At 42.0% G+C, this 17,593-nt stretch overlaps 1 gene segment (V, D, J or C); it reads left to right on the top strand.

The window, feature by feature from the left end:
* Positions 1-12,259: 12,259 nt before the first annotated feature.
* Positions 12,260-12,921, top strand: LOC101692737. The segment is given in 2 exon segments: positions 12,260-12,396; positions 12,500-12,921. Coding segments are annotated over 2 exon segments (453 nt in total).
* Positions 12,922-17,593: the final 4,672 nt, after the last annotated feature.

Below are 17,593 nucleotides of genomic sequence, written 5' to 3'. Positions count from 1 at the left end.
AATCCTAAAATTTATATGGAACCAGAAAAGACCTCGAATACCCAAAGGGATATTGAAAAAGAAAGCCAACGTTGGTGGCATTACAATTCCGGACTTCAAGCTCTATTACAAAGCTGTCATCATCAAGACAGCATGGTACTGGCACAAAAACAGACACATAGATCAATGGAACAGAATAGAGAGCCCAGAAATAGACCCTCAACTCTATGGTCAACTAATCTTCGACAAAGCAGGAAAGAATGTCCAACGGAAAAAAGACAGCCTCTTCAATAAATGGTGCTGGGAAAATTGGGCAGCCACATGGAGAAAAATTAAATTGGACCATTTCCTTACACCACACACAAAAATAGACTCAAAATGGATCAAGGACCTCAATGTGCGAAAGGAATCCATCAAAATCCTTGAGGAGAACACAGGCAGCAACCTCTTCGACCTCAGCCGCAGCAACATCTTCCTAGGAACAATGCCAAAGGAAAGGGAAGCAAGGGTAAAAATGAACTATTGGGATTTCATCAAGATCAAAAGCTTTTGCACAGCAAAGGAAACAGTTAACAAAATCAAAAGACAACTGACAGAATGGGAGAAGATATTTGCAAACGACATATCAGATAAAGGACTAGTGTCCAGAATCTATAAAGAACTTATCAAACTCAACACCCAAAGAACAAATAATCCAATCAAGAAATGGGCAGAGGACATGAACAGACATTTCTGCAAAGAAGACATCCAGATGGCCAACAGACACATGAAAAAGTGCTCCATATCACTTGGCATCAGGGAAATACAAATCAAAACCACAATGAGATCCCACCTCACACCAGTCAGAATGGCTAAAATCAGCAAGTCAGGAAATGACAGATGCTGGCGAGGATGCGGAGAAAGGGGAACCCTCCTACACTGTTGGTGGGAATGCAAGCTGGTGCAGCCACTCTGGAAAGCAGCATGGAGGTTCCTCAAAATGTTGAAAATAGAACTGCCCTATGACCCAACAATTGCACTATTGGGTATTTACCCTAAAGATACAAACGTAGTGATCCGAAGGGGCACGTGCACCCGAATGTTTATAGCAGCAATGTCCACAATAGCCAAGCTATGGAAAGAACCTAATTTTCTGAGATGTAAGAAGATATATCAGGATCTATACCTACAGAATATCTCTGGCCACCGGTTTTGAGATAGGAAGTGTGGAGCCATTATTCTGTGGGTAGATAACGGAAGATAAATGGAAGAAGGAGGAAGCTTCCAAGGTCTGGATTGCAAAATTTTACTGTGCTGCTGATCGTTTACAGACTTATGGATGAGTAGCAGCAGAGAAAGGACTTTAGGGTAGGCGCCTCTCTGAAACATGGAGCTGCAGTGTCTTGCACGCAAACTTGGGGTGGCTGGTTGTTTGAGAAGCACAAAGGGCAGAGATGTGCCTGGACCTTGTAGCAAGGGCTGGGAATGCTGCTATGGGGTGCACAACCCAAGATACTGTGGTTTTTAGCAACACAGACAAAAATGGGGTCCGTGTGGCCTGGAGGACTTTCTGGAGAACAGATTTTGATCTTTCAGTTCTGATATAGAAGACTGAATACAGTTATTTCTGCTCTGACTCTCCAAAGAGACACAGAAAGCCACCAGGGAAAACTTTGAGAGAACAAAAGCCCCCCCAAACCGGCTTTCACTGAGCCCATCCACCCGCAAGGGGCAGAACAACTCTGCCCAATAAGGGTTGCCTGAGTAATGCTGCAGCAGACCCCGTCTCCAGAAGACTGGATGAAAGAACAAGAGGCCTATAACCCTAAGGTCCCTATAAAACAGGTGCATTTTCTTGGGTTGCAGTCAATAACTTGGACTTTGTATATTCCCTCAACCACTTCTCAATGAATGACTAGGAGGAGGAATAACTAACAGAGGAAAAATTTGAAGACTGTGACCTCTGCCACAGAACTAATGGATATGGATATAAGCAAGATGTTGGATATACACTTCGGTGTAACCGTTATACAGACAATGGCTAGGTTGGAGAGAACCATTAATGGCAACATAGATTCTCTAAGGGAATAAGTGAGAGATGACCTGGCAGAACTTAAAAATGCTATCAGTAAGATCCATTCTAGTCTAGATATTCTAACAGTCAGGGTAAATGAGGCAGAAGAATGGATTAGTGATGTAGAAGACAAACTGATAGAAAAGAAGGATCAGGAGGAGGCCTGGAACACACAGCTTAGAATACATGAAAACTGTTCAAGAAATAAATGACCCCATAAAACATACCGATGTATGTTTCATACATAGTTATTGTATGAATATACAATTATTGGGATCTCTTAGGGGGTAGAGAGAGAGAGAGAGGACTAGAATATATATTTGAGCCAATCCTAGGTGAGGACATCCCTAATCTGGGGAATGATATAAGCACTCATGTCCTAGAGGCAGAGAGGACCCCTCTCAAGATCAAGGAAAATCAACCAATGCCACGGCACGTAGTAATAAAATATGCAAATCTTAAAAACAAGGAAACCATCTTATGGGCAGTTATGAGGAAGAGATTCCTTATGTAGAAAGGGAGGAAAATCAGCAAAATGTCAGACCTGTCCACAGAGTCCTGGCAAACCAGAAAGTGCTGGTAGGATATATTCAGCGCATAAATGTGAAGAATATGCAGCCAAGAATACTTTATCTGGCAAGGTTCTCACCTAGAATGGAGAATCAAGGAACTTCCAAGACTGGCAGAGACTGTAAAAATATGTAACCACTAAGCCAGAACTACAGGAACATTAAGGGGGGGAGTCCATAGTATGAGAAAGATGCCAAGAGTGTTATAGAACAGAAATTTACACGAACGATCTAGGATACAAGGTCTTCACAAGCAACATGATGAAAATAAAATCATATCTTTCAATAATCACTCTCAACATGAATGTTCCAAATGCTCCCATAAAATGGCACAGGGTTGCAGATAGGATAAGAAGATGTGACCCATCCACATACTGTCTACAATAGACTCATTCTAAACCTAAACATACATCCCGACTAAATCTGAGGGGATGGAGAGGCACCTTTTTAAAAAAATTTATTTTTTATTTTCAGCATAACAGTATTCATTATTTTTGCACCACACCCAGTGCTCCATGCAATCCATGCCCTCTATAATACCCACCACCTGGTACCCCAACCTCCCACCCCCTGCCCCTTCAAAACCCTCACATTGTTTTTCAGAGTCCATAGTCTCTCATGGTTCACCTCCCCTTCCAATTTCCCACAACTCCCTTCTCCTCTCTAACACCCATTGTCCTCCATGCTATTTGTTATGCTCCAAAAATAAGTGAACCATATGATAATTGACTCTCTCTGCTTGACTTATGTCACTCAGCATCATCTCTTCCAGTCCCATCCATGTTGCTACAAAAGTTGGGTATTCGTCCTTTCTGATGGAGGCATAACACTCCATAGTGTATATGGACCACATCTTCCTTATCCATTCGTCCGTTGAAGGGCATCTGGGTTCTTTCCACAGTTTGGCGACTGTAGCCATTGCTGCTATAATCATTGGAGTACAGATGGCCCTTCTTTTCATGACATCTGTATCTTTCGGGTAAATATCCAGTAGTGCAATGGCAGGGTCATAGGGAAGTTCTATTTTTAATTTCTTGAGGAATCGCCACATTGTTCTCCAAAGAGACTGCACCAACCTGCAATTCCACCAACAGTGTAAGAGGGTTCCCCTTTCTCCACATCCTCTCCAACACATGTTGTTTCCTGTCTTGCTAATTTTGGTCATTCTAACTGGTGTAAGGTGATATCTCAATGGGGTTTTAATTTGAATCTCCCTGATGGCTAGTGATGATGAACATTTTTTCATGTGTCTGATAGCCATTTGTATGTCTTCATTGGAGAAGTTTCTGTTCATATCTTGTGCCCATTTTTTGATATGATGGTCTGTTTTGTGTGTGTTGAGTTTGAGGAGTTGATTCTAGATCCTGGATATCAACCTTTTGTCTGTACTGTCATTTGCAAGTATCTTCTCCCATTCCGTGGGATGCCTCTTTGTTTTTTGACTGTTTCCTTTGCTGTGCAGAAGCTTTTGATTTTGATGAAGTCCCAAAAGTTTATTTTCGCTTTTGTTTCCTTTGCCTTTGGAGACATGTCTTGAAAGAAGTTGCTGTGGCTGATCTCGAAGAGATTACTGCCTATGTTCTCCTCTAGGATTCTGATGGATTCCTGCCTCACGTTGAGGTCTTTTATCCATTTTGAGTTTATCTTTGTGTGCAGTGTAAGAGAATGGTCAAGTTTCATTCTTTCCAGTTTTCCCAGCACCATTTATTGAAGAGACTGTCTTTTTTCCACTGTATATTTTTTTCCTGTTTTGTCGAAGATTAATTGACCATAGAGTTGAGGGTCCATATTTGGGCTCTTTACTCTGTACCACTGGTCTATGTGTCTGTTTTTATGCCAGTACCATGCTGTCTTGGTGATCACAGCTTTGTAGTAAAGCTTTAAATGAGGTAACACAGTGCCCCTAGTTTTATTTTTGTTTTTCAACATTTCCTAAGTGATTCGGGGTCTCTTCTGATTCCATACAAATTTTTGGATTATTTGCTCCAGCTCTTTGAAGAATACCGGTGGAATTTTGATCGGAATGGCATTAAAAGTATAGATTGCTCTACGCAGTATAGACATTTTAACAATGTTTATTCTTCCGATCCAAGAGCATGGAATGGTCTTCCATCTTTCTGTGTCTTCTTCAATTTCTTTCATGAGTGTTCTGTAGTTTCTCAAGTACAGATCCTTTGCCTCTTTGGTTAGGTTTATTCCAAGGTATCTTATGGTTCTTGGTGCGATAGTAAACGGAATCAATTCTCTAATTTCCCTTTCTGTATTTTCATTGTTAGTGTATAAGAAAGCCCCTGATTTATGCACATTGACTTTGTATCCAGTCACGTTGCTGAATTGCTGAATGAGTTCTAGTAGTTTGGGGGTGGAGTCTTTTGGGTTTTCCATATAAAGAATCATGTCATCTGCAAAGAGAGAGAGTTTGACTTCTTCATTGCCAATTTGGATACCTTTTATTTCTCTTTGTTGTCTGATTGCTGTTGCTAGGACTTCTAATACTATGTTGAACAAGAGTGGTGAGAGTGGGCATCCTTGTTGTGTTCCTGATCTCAACGGGAAGGCTGCAAGTTTTTTCCCATTGAGGATGATATTTGCTGTGGGTCTTTCATAGATAGATTTGAAGAAGTTCAGGAATGTTCCCTCTATCCCTATACTTTGAAGTGTTTAAATCAGGAACGGATGCTGGATTTTGTCAAATGCTTTTTCTGCATCAATTAGGAGGACCATGTGGTTCTTCTCTCTTCTCATATGAATTTGTTCTATCACATTGATTGATTTGCAAATGTTGAACCATCCTTGTAGCCCAGGGATGAATCCCACCTGGTCATGGTGGATAATTTTTTTAATGTGCTGTTGGATCCTGTTTGCTAGGATCTTGTTGAGAATCTTAGCATCCATATTCATCAGTGATATTGGTCTGAAGTTCTCCTTTTTGGTAGGGTCTTTTCCTGGTTTGGGGATCAGGGTAATGCTGGCTTCATAGAAAGAGTCAGGAAGTTTTCCTTCTGCTTCAGTTTTTTGTAACAGCTTCTGGAGAATAGGTGTTATATCTTCTTTGAAAGTTTGGTAGAGAGCCAATTATCATATGGTTTCAATTATTTGTGGAGCATAACAAATATCATAGAGGGCAAGGGGTGTTAGAGAGGAGAAGGGTGTTGGGGTAAATTGGAATGGGAGGTGAATCATGAGAGACTAAGAACTCTGAAAAACAATCTGAGGGGTTTGAAGTAGCGGGGGGGGTGGGAGGTTGGGGTACCAGGTGGTGGATATTATAGAGGGCACAGATTGCATGGAGCACTGGCTGTGGTAAAAAAATAAAGAATACTGTTCTGCTGAAAATAAATAAAGATCACCAAGACAGCATGGTACTGGCATAAAAACAGACACATAGACCAGTGGAACAGAGTAGAGAGCCCAGATATGGACCCTCAACTCTATGGTCAATTAATCTTTGACAAAACAGGAAAAAAATATACAGTGGAAAAAAGACAGTCTCTTCAATAAATGGTGCTGGGAAAATTGGACTGCAATATGTAGAAGAATGAAACTCGACCATTCTCTTACACCGTACACAAAGATAGACTCAAAATGGATAAAAGACCTCAACGTGATACAGGAATCCATCAGAATCCTATAGGAGAACATAGGCAGTAATCTCTTCGAGATCAGCCACAGCAACTTCTTTCAAGACATGTCTCCAAAGGCAAAGGAAACAAAAGCGAAAATAAACTTTTGGGACTTCATCAAAATCAAAAGCTTCTGCACAGCAAAGGAAACAATCAAAAAAACAAAGAGGCAACCCACGGAATGGGAGAAGATATTTGCAAATGACAGTACAGACAAAAGGTTGATATCCAGGATCTAGAATGAACTCCTCAATATGACTCTTTATCTTGATTAACAATTTTCTTATGTAATTGGCTGCTCCCATATTGGGAGCATAGATATTTATAATTGTTAGATCATCTTGGTGGATAGCCCCTTTAAGAATGATGTAGTGTCATTCTGTATCTCTGATTACAGTCTTTAGTTTAAAGTCTAATTTATCTGATATGAGAGTCGCTACCTGGCCTTCTTTTGAGGCTCATTGGCATGAAAGATGCTTCTCCATCCCTTCACTTTCAGTCTGGTGTATCTTTAGGTTCAAAATGGGTCTCTTGTAGACAACATATGGATGGGGCCTGTCGTTTTATCCAGTCTGCAACCCTGTGCCGTTTTATGGACACATTTAGGCCATTCACATTGAGAGTGATTATTGATAGATACGTTTGTATTGACATCGTTTTACCTTTGAAGTCTTTCTTTCTGTAGATTGTCTCTATATTTCTGTTCAAAACTATTCTTAGGCTTTTTTATCTTTTATAGAACCCCCCTTAATATTTCCTACAGTGTCAGCTTGGTGGTTGCATAGTCTTTTAAGCCTTGCTGGTCTTGGAAACTCTTTATCTCTCCATCCATTTTGAATGTCAGTCTTGCTGGATAAAGTATTCTTGGCTGCATGTTCTTCTCATTGAGTGCCCTGAATATATCTTGCCAGCCCTTTCTGGCTTGCCAGGTCTCTGTGGACAGGTCTGACATTATTCTGATGGGCTTTCCTCTGTACGTAAAGAGATTCTTTGTCCTAGCTGCTTTCAAGAGTTTCTGCCTACGATTACAATTCTTCATTCTTACTCTTAGGTGTCTTAAGGACTTTCGAGAATCTGTAATCTTGGGGGAAAACCATTCAGCCTCTACTGCATGAACACTGGTTCCATTATCGAGATTCAGAAAATTTTCATGAAGAACTTGTTCCACTTTATCTTCTAGACTTTTTTCTTTCTCCTCCCCTTCAGGGATTCCAATAATTCTGACGTTGGAACGTTTCATGGCATCATTTATTTCCCTGATTCTGTTTCCATGGCTTCTAAGCTGTTTGTTCTAGGCTTCCTCCTGATCCTTTCTCTTTATCTGTTTGTCCTCCAGATCACTAATTCTATCTTCTGTCTCTGTTACTCTAGCGTTGAGAGAATTTAGATTAGATTGGAACTCATTGAGAGCATTGTGAAGTTCATCCCTGGTAGCTTTCAGCTGTTCCCTAACATTGGAAACATAATCTCTGGTCGTTTTCAGTTCGGCCCTAGTCAATTCATTTTGGTCACCCATGGCTTTCTCCAACCTAGCTATTGCTTGGATAATTGTTAGCCTGAATTCTGTTTCCCACATATTGTCTATGTTGATGGCCATTAGCTCTGTTGCGGAAGGCCCATCCTCTGTATTTTTCTTCTATTGAGGATTCCTCCTCCTAGTCATTTTGGTAAGAGATGGCTGAACGGGGGTAGCTGGATGTATCGACCTTGGTGCAGTCAAGGTGCACCCTGGAACGCTTCTGAGAATTCAGGGTTCCCCACCCAAATGAGAGAAAAAAGAAAAGGAAAAGAAAAAAGAGAGAGAGAAAGACAGGAATGAAAGGTGAGATAAAAGAGAAGGTTCAGCCCAAATGGGCCCCAAGGTAAGATTTATGAAGTATACAAACAAAAACAGACAAACAAAAAGACTGATAAAAGTATAAGACAAGAGAAAAAATATATATATTTGCATATATATATTATATGCATATATATATGCAAATAAAGGAAGAATCTCGTCAAAAAGAACCCCAAGTGTAAGATTTATATACTATCAGGACAAACACAGAAACACCGGTGGAAGAAAAAGATGGGAGAGTGGTTATAAATTCTCAGTGTGGGCGAGGAAGGTTGTTTTGATTCTTCCTGGATGTATCTTGATATCTTTGTTAAAGGACTCAACTTCCCTAAGATAAAGGGGGATTAAGAATTGGTTTACCTGGGATGTCTGGGTGGCTCAGTTGGTTAAGCTGCCGCCTTCGGCTCAGGTCATGATCCCAGCGTCCTAGGATTGAGTCCCACATTGGGCTCCTTGCTCTACAGGGAGCCTGCTTCTCCCTCTGACTCTGCCTGCCACTCTGTCTGCCTGTGCTCGCTCTTGCTCTCTCTCTCTCTCTCTCTGACAAATAAATAAATAAAATCTTTAAAAAAAAAAAAAAAGAATTGGTTTACCTATAGGGGTAGCATTGATTGGGGAAAGGGGATTACCTTGAAGTTTTAACTCTATATGAATATTAGAAAATTTAAAAAGGTCTAAACTAGACTAAACTAAACTAAAATTAAAAAAAAAAATTTTTAATAGAAATGCAAAAGGAAAACACAGGTGTATGTATCAAAAAGTTCAGGTTAGAAGGTTATTATGGAATTTGATGTACTGGACATCTCACTGTGACAGTAAATAGGTTGAGAAATTATCTATATAATAATAATAAATTATCTATATAAAAAAATGAGCCAGAATAATGGGAACGAATTAATAATAAAAATTGTCCTATGAAGTAATGGTGGTTGTTCTCTTGTTGTCTTTTTTTCTTTTTTCCTTTCCTGATTGGTTTTCTGGGGGAGGGGCCTGTCACAAGGGTTTTCAGTCAATGATGTTCTCTGAGTTAAGTCCTCCCGCCCCCCTCAAGGGAGTGGACTCTGAGAAAAATGATTTTTTCAGGCTTTTGTTCTCTGGAGGTTTTTATATTTGTTCACTTTTGTTTTTCTCTCTCGCCTTGACCGTTTTTGATGGTTTTTGTAGGTTTAGAGGAAAGCAAACTGCACCCTGATCTCCCTCTCAGAGAGAAGACTCTGTCTGGCTGCAGAGCCCAAATAAATCTCCCCTTGGCCGCTGGCAGAGCAGGTTCCCAGACGCGGTCCCTGGGGACTCAGGATTTTTTGCTTGTACCCAAAACCACGGCAGCGGCGGCTGTCTGGGCAGCTCCGGACTGCCAGAGAGGTTCCAAGCAGCGATGGCACACTGAGATTTTCCCGCTGGCCCGGGCTGGGAGTGCCTGGTCTTTCTGGGCTGGAGAGCACTGGGCTGGCGCCTGTGCGCACCTCTCTCAGGGAGGGCGCAGGGCGCGACTCGGACTCTGATGGCATGGCAGGACACTTGCATGGGGACTGCAAAAAGGCTGTGCTTCTGTTGGCTGGCGAGGCTCCCAGCCCCTCTCGGAAGCCAAGCCCCACGTGCCCTCAGGCGCGCTGGTGGTTCAGGGACCATGACTTGGTTTCTCTGCCACACAAAGTGGATCCCACTGTTTTGTCCACTGGGAGATTATATTCTCTTTTCCACACCCAGTATTTTTGTTTGTTTGGTTCTGACCTCTTCAGACTTCTCTAGTGTATATTTTGCTTTACTTTGGGTTGATATTTGTGCTTTTGTTCACTCATTCATCCACACTTCTCTGAGCAAAATGGCTAGAGAGAGGAATTCAAAGCAGAAGAAATATCCAGAGGTAAATCTCTCTGCCACAGATGTAATCTCTAAAATAAAATTCAAAAATTTTTAAATAAATAAATAATTAAAAATACAATAAAATTGGGCAGCCACACACAGAGGAATGAGACTGGACCATTTCCTTACACCACACACAAAAATAGACTCAAAGGGGATGAAAGACCTCAATGTGAGACAGAAATCCATCAAAATCCTTGAGGAGACAGGAAGCAACCTCTTCAACCTCAGCCACAGCCACTTCATCCTAGGAACATCGGCAAAGGCAAGGGAAGAAAGGGCAAAACTGAGCTATTGGGATTTCATCAAGATCAAACCTTTTGGACAGCAAACAGTTAACAAAACCAAAAGACAGCTAACAGAATGGGAGAAGATATTCACAAATAACATATCAGATAAAGGGCTACTATTCAAAATCTATAAAGAAGCTATCAAATTCAACACCTAAAGAACAAATAATCTAATCAAGAAATAGGCAGAGGACATGAACAGACATTTCTGCAATGAAGACGTCCAGGTGGCCAACAGTCACATGAAAAAGTGCTCCACATCACTTGGCATCAGGGAAATACAAATCAAAACCACAATGAGATCCCACCTCACACCAGTCAGAATGGCTAAAATTAACAAGTCAGGAAATGACAGATGCTGGCGAGGATGCGGAGAAAGGGGAACCCTCCTACACTGTTGGTGGGAATGCAAGCTGGTGCAGCCACTCTGGAAAACAGCATGGAGGATCCTTAAAAGTTGGAAATAGAGCCACCTTATGACCCAGCAATCGCACTACTACCCCATGACCCACCAATCACACTACTGGGTATTTACCCTAAAGATACAAACACAGTGATCTGAAGCGGCATGTGCACCCAAATATTTATAGCAGCAACGTCCACAATAGCCAAACTATGGGAAGAACCTAGATGTCCATCAACAGATGCATGGATGAAGAAGATGTGGTATATATACACAGTGGAATACTATGCAGCCATCAAAAGAAATGAAATCTTGCCATTTGCAATGAGGTGGATGGAACTAGAAGGTCTTATGCTGAGTGAAATCAGTCACTCAGAGAAAGACAATTGTCAGATGATCTCCCTGATATGAGGAATTTGAAAGGCAGGATGGGTGGTCTGGTCGTTGGGGGTAGGGAGGGAGAAAATGAAGCAAGATGGGATCAGGAGGGAGACAAACCATAAGGGACTCTTAATCACACAAAACAAACTGAGGGTTGCTGGGGGGTGTGGGAGTAGGGATAGGGTGGTGGGGTTATGGACATTGGAGAGGGTATGTGCTATGGTGAGTACTGTAAAATGTGTAAGCCTGATGATTCAGTCCTGTACCCCTGGGGCAAAAAATAAATGTTAATTAAAATAATTTTTTAAATAAAAAAATACAATAAAATAAAATTATGCTATGTTCACTCCTTGAGTAACTGCCAAACATTAAAATAAATGATTCTTGCTACAGATAGCAGCATGGTTGAATTTTCAAGAATTTGTGCAGAGAAAAAAAAAGTCCTACAAACAAAATTCCATACAATATAAATTCTTCAAAACTAAAACTAGTCTAAGTAACATGAAAAAAAGCCCATAGTTGTGTGGGTACATAGTGAAGGGAAGTGGAAGGAGGAATTCCAGAGAAAATATGGTAAGTTTTATGGAGAATTGTTTTGTTCATTCTGGATAATGTTGATTCTGACACCCATGTTTATCCTATCACTCACTCTGCCTATATGCTGTTCATTCCGTTCAAGCACACTCACCAAAATTCTTACAAGTAATCCCAGAGATGACTTGGGAGGAACACAGAGACATTAAAATATTAGAAAACATACCTGCACTAACCCTGATGCTCTCTATATTTCAGGGCAACATAAGGAGGTAAAGTCATCCCATCCCCATCACAGGAGGGGTTCCACAGTCCTCACCAGCCTGCCCACTCTGTCCTCCAGGTGGTTCAGGGGACAGCGTGTCCTGTGGGGATGAGCACAGGGCCACATACTGGGGCTCACTCTCAACCTGTGTGTGCTCTTGGACACCTCACAAAACCCTCTAAAATTCTGGGTGTAGGTTTACATTTCATTATGGCATAACAAGACATCCATCCCACAACGTTTGTGTGAATATGTAAAAAGAAAGTAGCACATGCCCAAGTATATACTCTGGGAAGTTATATAATGAAAACCATATCATATTCTAAAGTGTTCAATGTCCCCAAAACGAAGGCAGTCTGATGTCTTCTGGCCATTGCCCCCTATGGTCACATAGATCCCACGCTGAATATATAGTCAGAGAACATGCAAATAGGGTCCTCCATCTGCTGGTTAAAACAGCCCAAACCTGACTCTGCAGCTGGGAGAGGAGCCCCAGCACCAAGATTTCCAGGTGTTCCGATCAGTACTCAGGACCGGACACAGACAACTCACGATGAAGTTTGTGCTTGGCTGGGTTTTCCTTGTTGCTCTTTTAAAAGGTAATTCATGGTGAACAAGAGACGTTGAGGACGTGAGTGGATATGAGTGAAAGAAACCATGGGTGTGTGACAGTTTCCTGACCATGATGTCTTGTGTCTGCAGGTGTCCAGTGTGAGGTGCAGCTGGTGGAGTCTGGGGGAGACCTGGTGAAGCCTGGGGGGTCTCTGAGACTCTCCTGTGCAGCCTCTGGATTCGCCTTCAGTAACTACGGCATGAGCTGGGTCCGCCAGGCTCCAGGGAAGGGGCTGCAGTGGGTCGCATGGATTAGCAGTAGAAGTAGTTACACATACTATGCAGACTCTGTGAAGGACCGATTCACCATCTCCAGAGACAACAGCAAGAACACGCTGTATCTGCAGATGAGCAGCCTGAGAGCCGAGGACACGGCCGTGTATTACTGTGCGAGAGACACAGTGCAGGGACATCAGTGTGAGCCCAGACACAAACCTCAGACTACAAGGGTATTAGACCAGCAGGGGGTGCACACTACTCACCAGTTCTGTCTTTAAGCCCAGGAGCAGATGCAGATGAAGGTTATGGGCAGGTTCCCTGTCGGGATCTAGCGATTCATCTCCAGAGAACACTTTCCTTCAGGGACCTTCTCTGCACACATGATTCTGTGCTTACCTCTTCACTCTCTGACTTTGGAAATTTGTTCTAATGGGAAAACAATTATACTAGAATGCACAAAATACAGCGTCACTCACGTTGTTTATTGCTGTCCCTAAATACCCATGAATCACAGATAAACTGGTGCTCATCAAGTGAACCTTTACAGGACTCCCAGCTGCTCTCACTGTGCAGCACAGGTCCACCTTCCTCAACGTGCAAACTCACTAGAAGCAGCATAAAGTGCATGCTGGATGTGAGGCCACCAGAGGCATCAACAATCGAAAGCAAAAGAAGAAAACATCTTTGTTGGGACATGACTGTCTGAAACAATGCTCAGAGCATCAATGTTAGAGACTACATGGGAAGGCAGTGGAACCCCCTCAAGGTGTGATATGTAGTCTGGACATTACACACACACATGCATAAACACACACACACACACACACACACACACACAAGCATGAAACCTTTTTCACTTTGCCCTAAATTTTCTGCAGCAATGGTGGTCCTAAGACAAAAATACACAGCATACATGAAGACCTCAAGAAGCAAGAAAAATCTGAAAGAAACACGCTAACGTTACACCTGAAGGAGCTAGAGAAGGTTGATGACTAAAGCCTAAATACAGGAGAAGGAAGGAAATAGCAAAGATTAGAGCAGTAATAAGTGATATAAAAACAAAACAAAACAATAAAAACAAACAAACACAAAACAACAAAAGAGCAAGTTCTAGTTTTCTGGGGGGAAAAAAAGAACACTAAAATTGAGAAACCTCTGCCTAGATTTATCAAAAGGAAAAGAGAAAACCTGAAATAAATGATATCAGAAATCAATATACTCCTCTGTGGAACAAATAGGGTTTGGGAGGGGTAGGAGGGGCCGATTGGGGAAACTCAGTGATGGGCAGTAAGGACACATGATGAGTGAGCACAGGACTGCGTGTTATCAGAGAGGAACGGACTGAGGCTTCTCTCTGAGACGGAGGTCTGGGTGCAGTCTGCTTTCCTCTAGACCTCCAAAGAAATGCCAAAAGCTGCAAAGGGAGGGAAAAAAAAAATCCAGAGAACAGAAGCCTGAAAAACCAGTTTTCTCAGAGCCCAGCCACTTGGGAGGGGCAGGAGGACTCAACTCTAGCAAGACTGCCTGAAAAACCACGCAGCAGGTCCCTCCCACAGAAAGCCAGCCAAAAAAACAAAGAAAACAAAACAAGAGAACAACCACCATTACTTCCTAGATACAACTTTTATTTTTAATTCATTCCCACTATTCTCGTTATTTTCAATTTTTTTAATAATTTATTAACCTATTTACCATCACAATGAGATGTTCAGTACAATAAATTCCATAATAACCTTTTAACTTGAACTTTTTTGATACATATACCTGTGTTTTTCTTTTGCTTTTCTATTTTTTAATTTTTTTAAATATTCATATAGAGATAAGCTTCAAGGTAATCCAGTTTACCCAATCAATGCTACTCATATATAAACCAGTTTTACTCCCCCATTATCTCAGGAAAGTTGGGTCCTTTAACAAAGATATCAGAATATCCAGGAAGGGTGAGGAGGAGTCAAGTTGGCAGAGAAGTCGCAGGCTGAGGCGACATCAGGTAGCAGGGGATCATCTAGATAGCTTATCAAACCCTTGCGAACACCTACAAATCCTACAGGAGATCAAAGAGAAGAAGAGAAAAAGAAAATCAACCACTTTCTGAAAGGTAGGACCATCAGAGAAGTGACTCCAAAGCGACAGGAAGATAGTCCTCGAGGGGAGGGGCCAGCTTCTGGAAAGCAGCAGAACAATGGAGCACAAAACTAGAACTTTTAAAAAGCTGCTCCCCTGAGGGACATCACTTCAGAGGCTAAGCGTGGTCCTCAGGTCCCACGGAGTCACGGAAGGATCAGGGGTGTCTGAGTGTTGCAGAGTTCACAGGTAATAGAGTGGGGAGGCCAGCTACAGAGACAGAACCGAGTGAGCTCTCAACTCAGGGTTACCTTAAACTGTGATCCGTGGCACAATCAGACCACTGCTTTGTGAGCTGGGACCCCACAAGATCCGGGGAGAGCCCCCTGAAAGAGCTCAGGGATCTATGGGATTCAGAGACTCCAGGCGGGGCTGTGTGCCAGAGACAGAGACACTCAGTCACAGACTGGGTGAGCTCAGAGCGCAGCCAGAAGCCTGGGAGATGGGAGTGATTGAACGCTTTTCTCCAAGCACACACTGAGGACTGAGGCCCCAAGCTCTCGGCTCCTCTGGCCAGAGACTGGGAGGCCACCATTTTCATTCCTGTCTGGAGCACTATGGAAAGCGTTCACAGAACAAAAGCTCCCAAAAACCGAACCTGAGCGGATTACTTAGCCAGGCCCCTGGTAAGGGCGGTGCAATTCAACCTCGGGCAAAGACACTTGAGAATCACTACAACAGGGCACTCCCCCAGAAGGTCAGCAAGAAATCCAGCCAAAATGAAGTTCACTTACAAGAACAGCGGAATTCCAGAGGAGGAGAAAGCAAAGCACGGAATGCATGGCTTTCTCCCCATGACTCCTTAGCCTTGCGAAGTTAATTAATTTTTTTTTATTTCTTTTCAGTGTAACAGCATTCATTATTTTTGCACCACACCCAGTGCTCCATGCAATCCGTGCCCTCTATAATACCCACCATCTGGTTCCCCCAACCTCCCACCCCGCCCCTTCAAAACCCTCAGATTATTTTTCAGAGTCCATAGTCTCTCATGGTTCACATCCCCTAATTTTTTCTTATGCTAAAATTCTTTTTAACTTTTACTCTTTCCTCTCTTAACGTTTTATTTTATTTCTTTTCAGCGTAACGAATTCATTGTTTATGTACCACACCCAGTGCTCCATACAATGCGTGCCCTCCATTATACCCACCACCTGACTCCCCCAACCTCCCACCCCCAGCCCCTTCAAAACCTTCAGATTCTTTTCCAGAGTCCATAGTCTCTCATGGTTCACGTCCCCTTCCAATTTCGCTCAACTCCCTTCTCCTCTCCATCTCCCCATGTCCTCCATGCTATTTGTTATGCTCCACAAGTAAGTGAAACCATATGATAATGGACTCTCTCTGCTTAACTTATTTCACTCAGCATCATCTCTTCCAGTCCCGTCCATGTTGCTACAAAGTTGGGTATTCACCCTTTCTGATGGAGGCATAATACTCCATAGTGTATATGGACCACATCTTCCTTATCCATTCGTCCGTTGAAGGGCATCTTGGTTCTTTCCGCAGTTTGTTGACTGTGGCCATTGCTGCTATAAACATTGGGGTACAGATGGCCTTTTTCTTCACTAGATATGTATATTTAGGGTAAATGCCCAGTAGTGTAATTGCAGGGTCATAGGGAATTTCTATTTTTAATTTCTGTTTCTTATTAACATAAAATGTGTTATTAGCCCCAGGGGTACAGTTCTGTGAAGCTATTTTAAATTTATTAAGGAATCTCCACACTGTTCTCCAAAGTGGCTGCACCAACTTGCATTCCCACCAACAGTGTAAGAGGGTTCTCCATTCTCCACATCTTCTCCAACACTTGTTGTTTACTGTCTTGTTAATTTTGGTCATTCTAACTGGTATAAGGTGATATCTCAATGTGTTTTAATTTGAATCTCCCTGATGGCTAGTGACTGTGAACATTTTTTCATGTGCCTGTGAGCCATTTGTATGTCTTTATTGGAGAAGTGTCTGGTCGTGTCTTCTGCCCACTTTTTGACAAGATTATCTATTTTGTGTGGGTTGAGTTTGAGGTGTTCTCTATAGATCTTGGATATCAGCCCTTTGTCTGTAATATCATTTGTGAATACCTTCTCCCATTCCGTGGGTTGCCTCTTTGTTTTGTTGACTGTTTCCTTTGCTGTGCAGAAGCATTTGATCTTGATGAAATCCCAAAATTTCATTTTCACTTTTGTTTCCTTGGCGATTGGAGAAATATCTTGAAAGAAGTTGCTGTGGCTGATATCGAAGAGGTTACTGCCTATGTTCTCCCATATGATTATGATGAATTCCTGCCTCCATTGAGGTCTCTCATCCATTTTGAGTTTATCTTTGTGTATGGTGTAAGAGAATGGTCGAGTTTCAATCTTCTACATATTATAGCTGTATGTATGTATTTCCCCAGCACCATTTATTGAAGAGACTTTTTTCCACTGTATATTTTTTCCTGCTTTGTTAAAGAATTTGACCATAGAGTGGTCCATATGTGGGCTCTCAACTCTGTTCCAGTGGTCTGTGTGTCTGTTCTTAATGCCAGTACCATGCTGTCTTGGTGATCACAGCTTTGTGGTAAAGCTTGAAATCAGGCAACATGATGTCACCAGTTTTATTTTTCTTTTTCAACATTTCCTTAGCAATTTTCTTCTGATTCTATACAAATTTTAGGATTGTTTGCTCCAGCTCTTTGAAAAAATATCAGTGGAATTTTGATCGAAATGGCATTTAAAGTATAGATTGCTCTAGGCAGTATAGACATTTTAACAATGTTTGTTTTTCAGATCCATGAGCATGGAATGGCCTTCCATCTTTTTGTGTCTTCTTCAATTTCTTTCATGAGTGTTCTGTAGTTCTGTG

This window comes from Mustela putorius, unplaced genomic scaffold (genome assembly GCF_011764305.1).
Source record: "Mustela putorius furo isolate JIRA1106 unplaced genomic scaffold, ASM1176430v1.1 tig00000475_pilon_pilon_pilon, whole genome shotgun sequence".
Taxonomy (NCBI): domain Eukaryota; kingdom Metazoa; phylum Chordata; class Mammalia; order Carnivora; family Mustelidae; genus Mustela; species Mustela putorius.
This window is presented reverse-complemented; position numbering and strand designations above follow the sequence as displayed.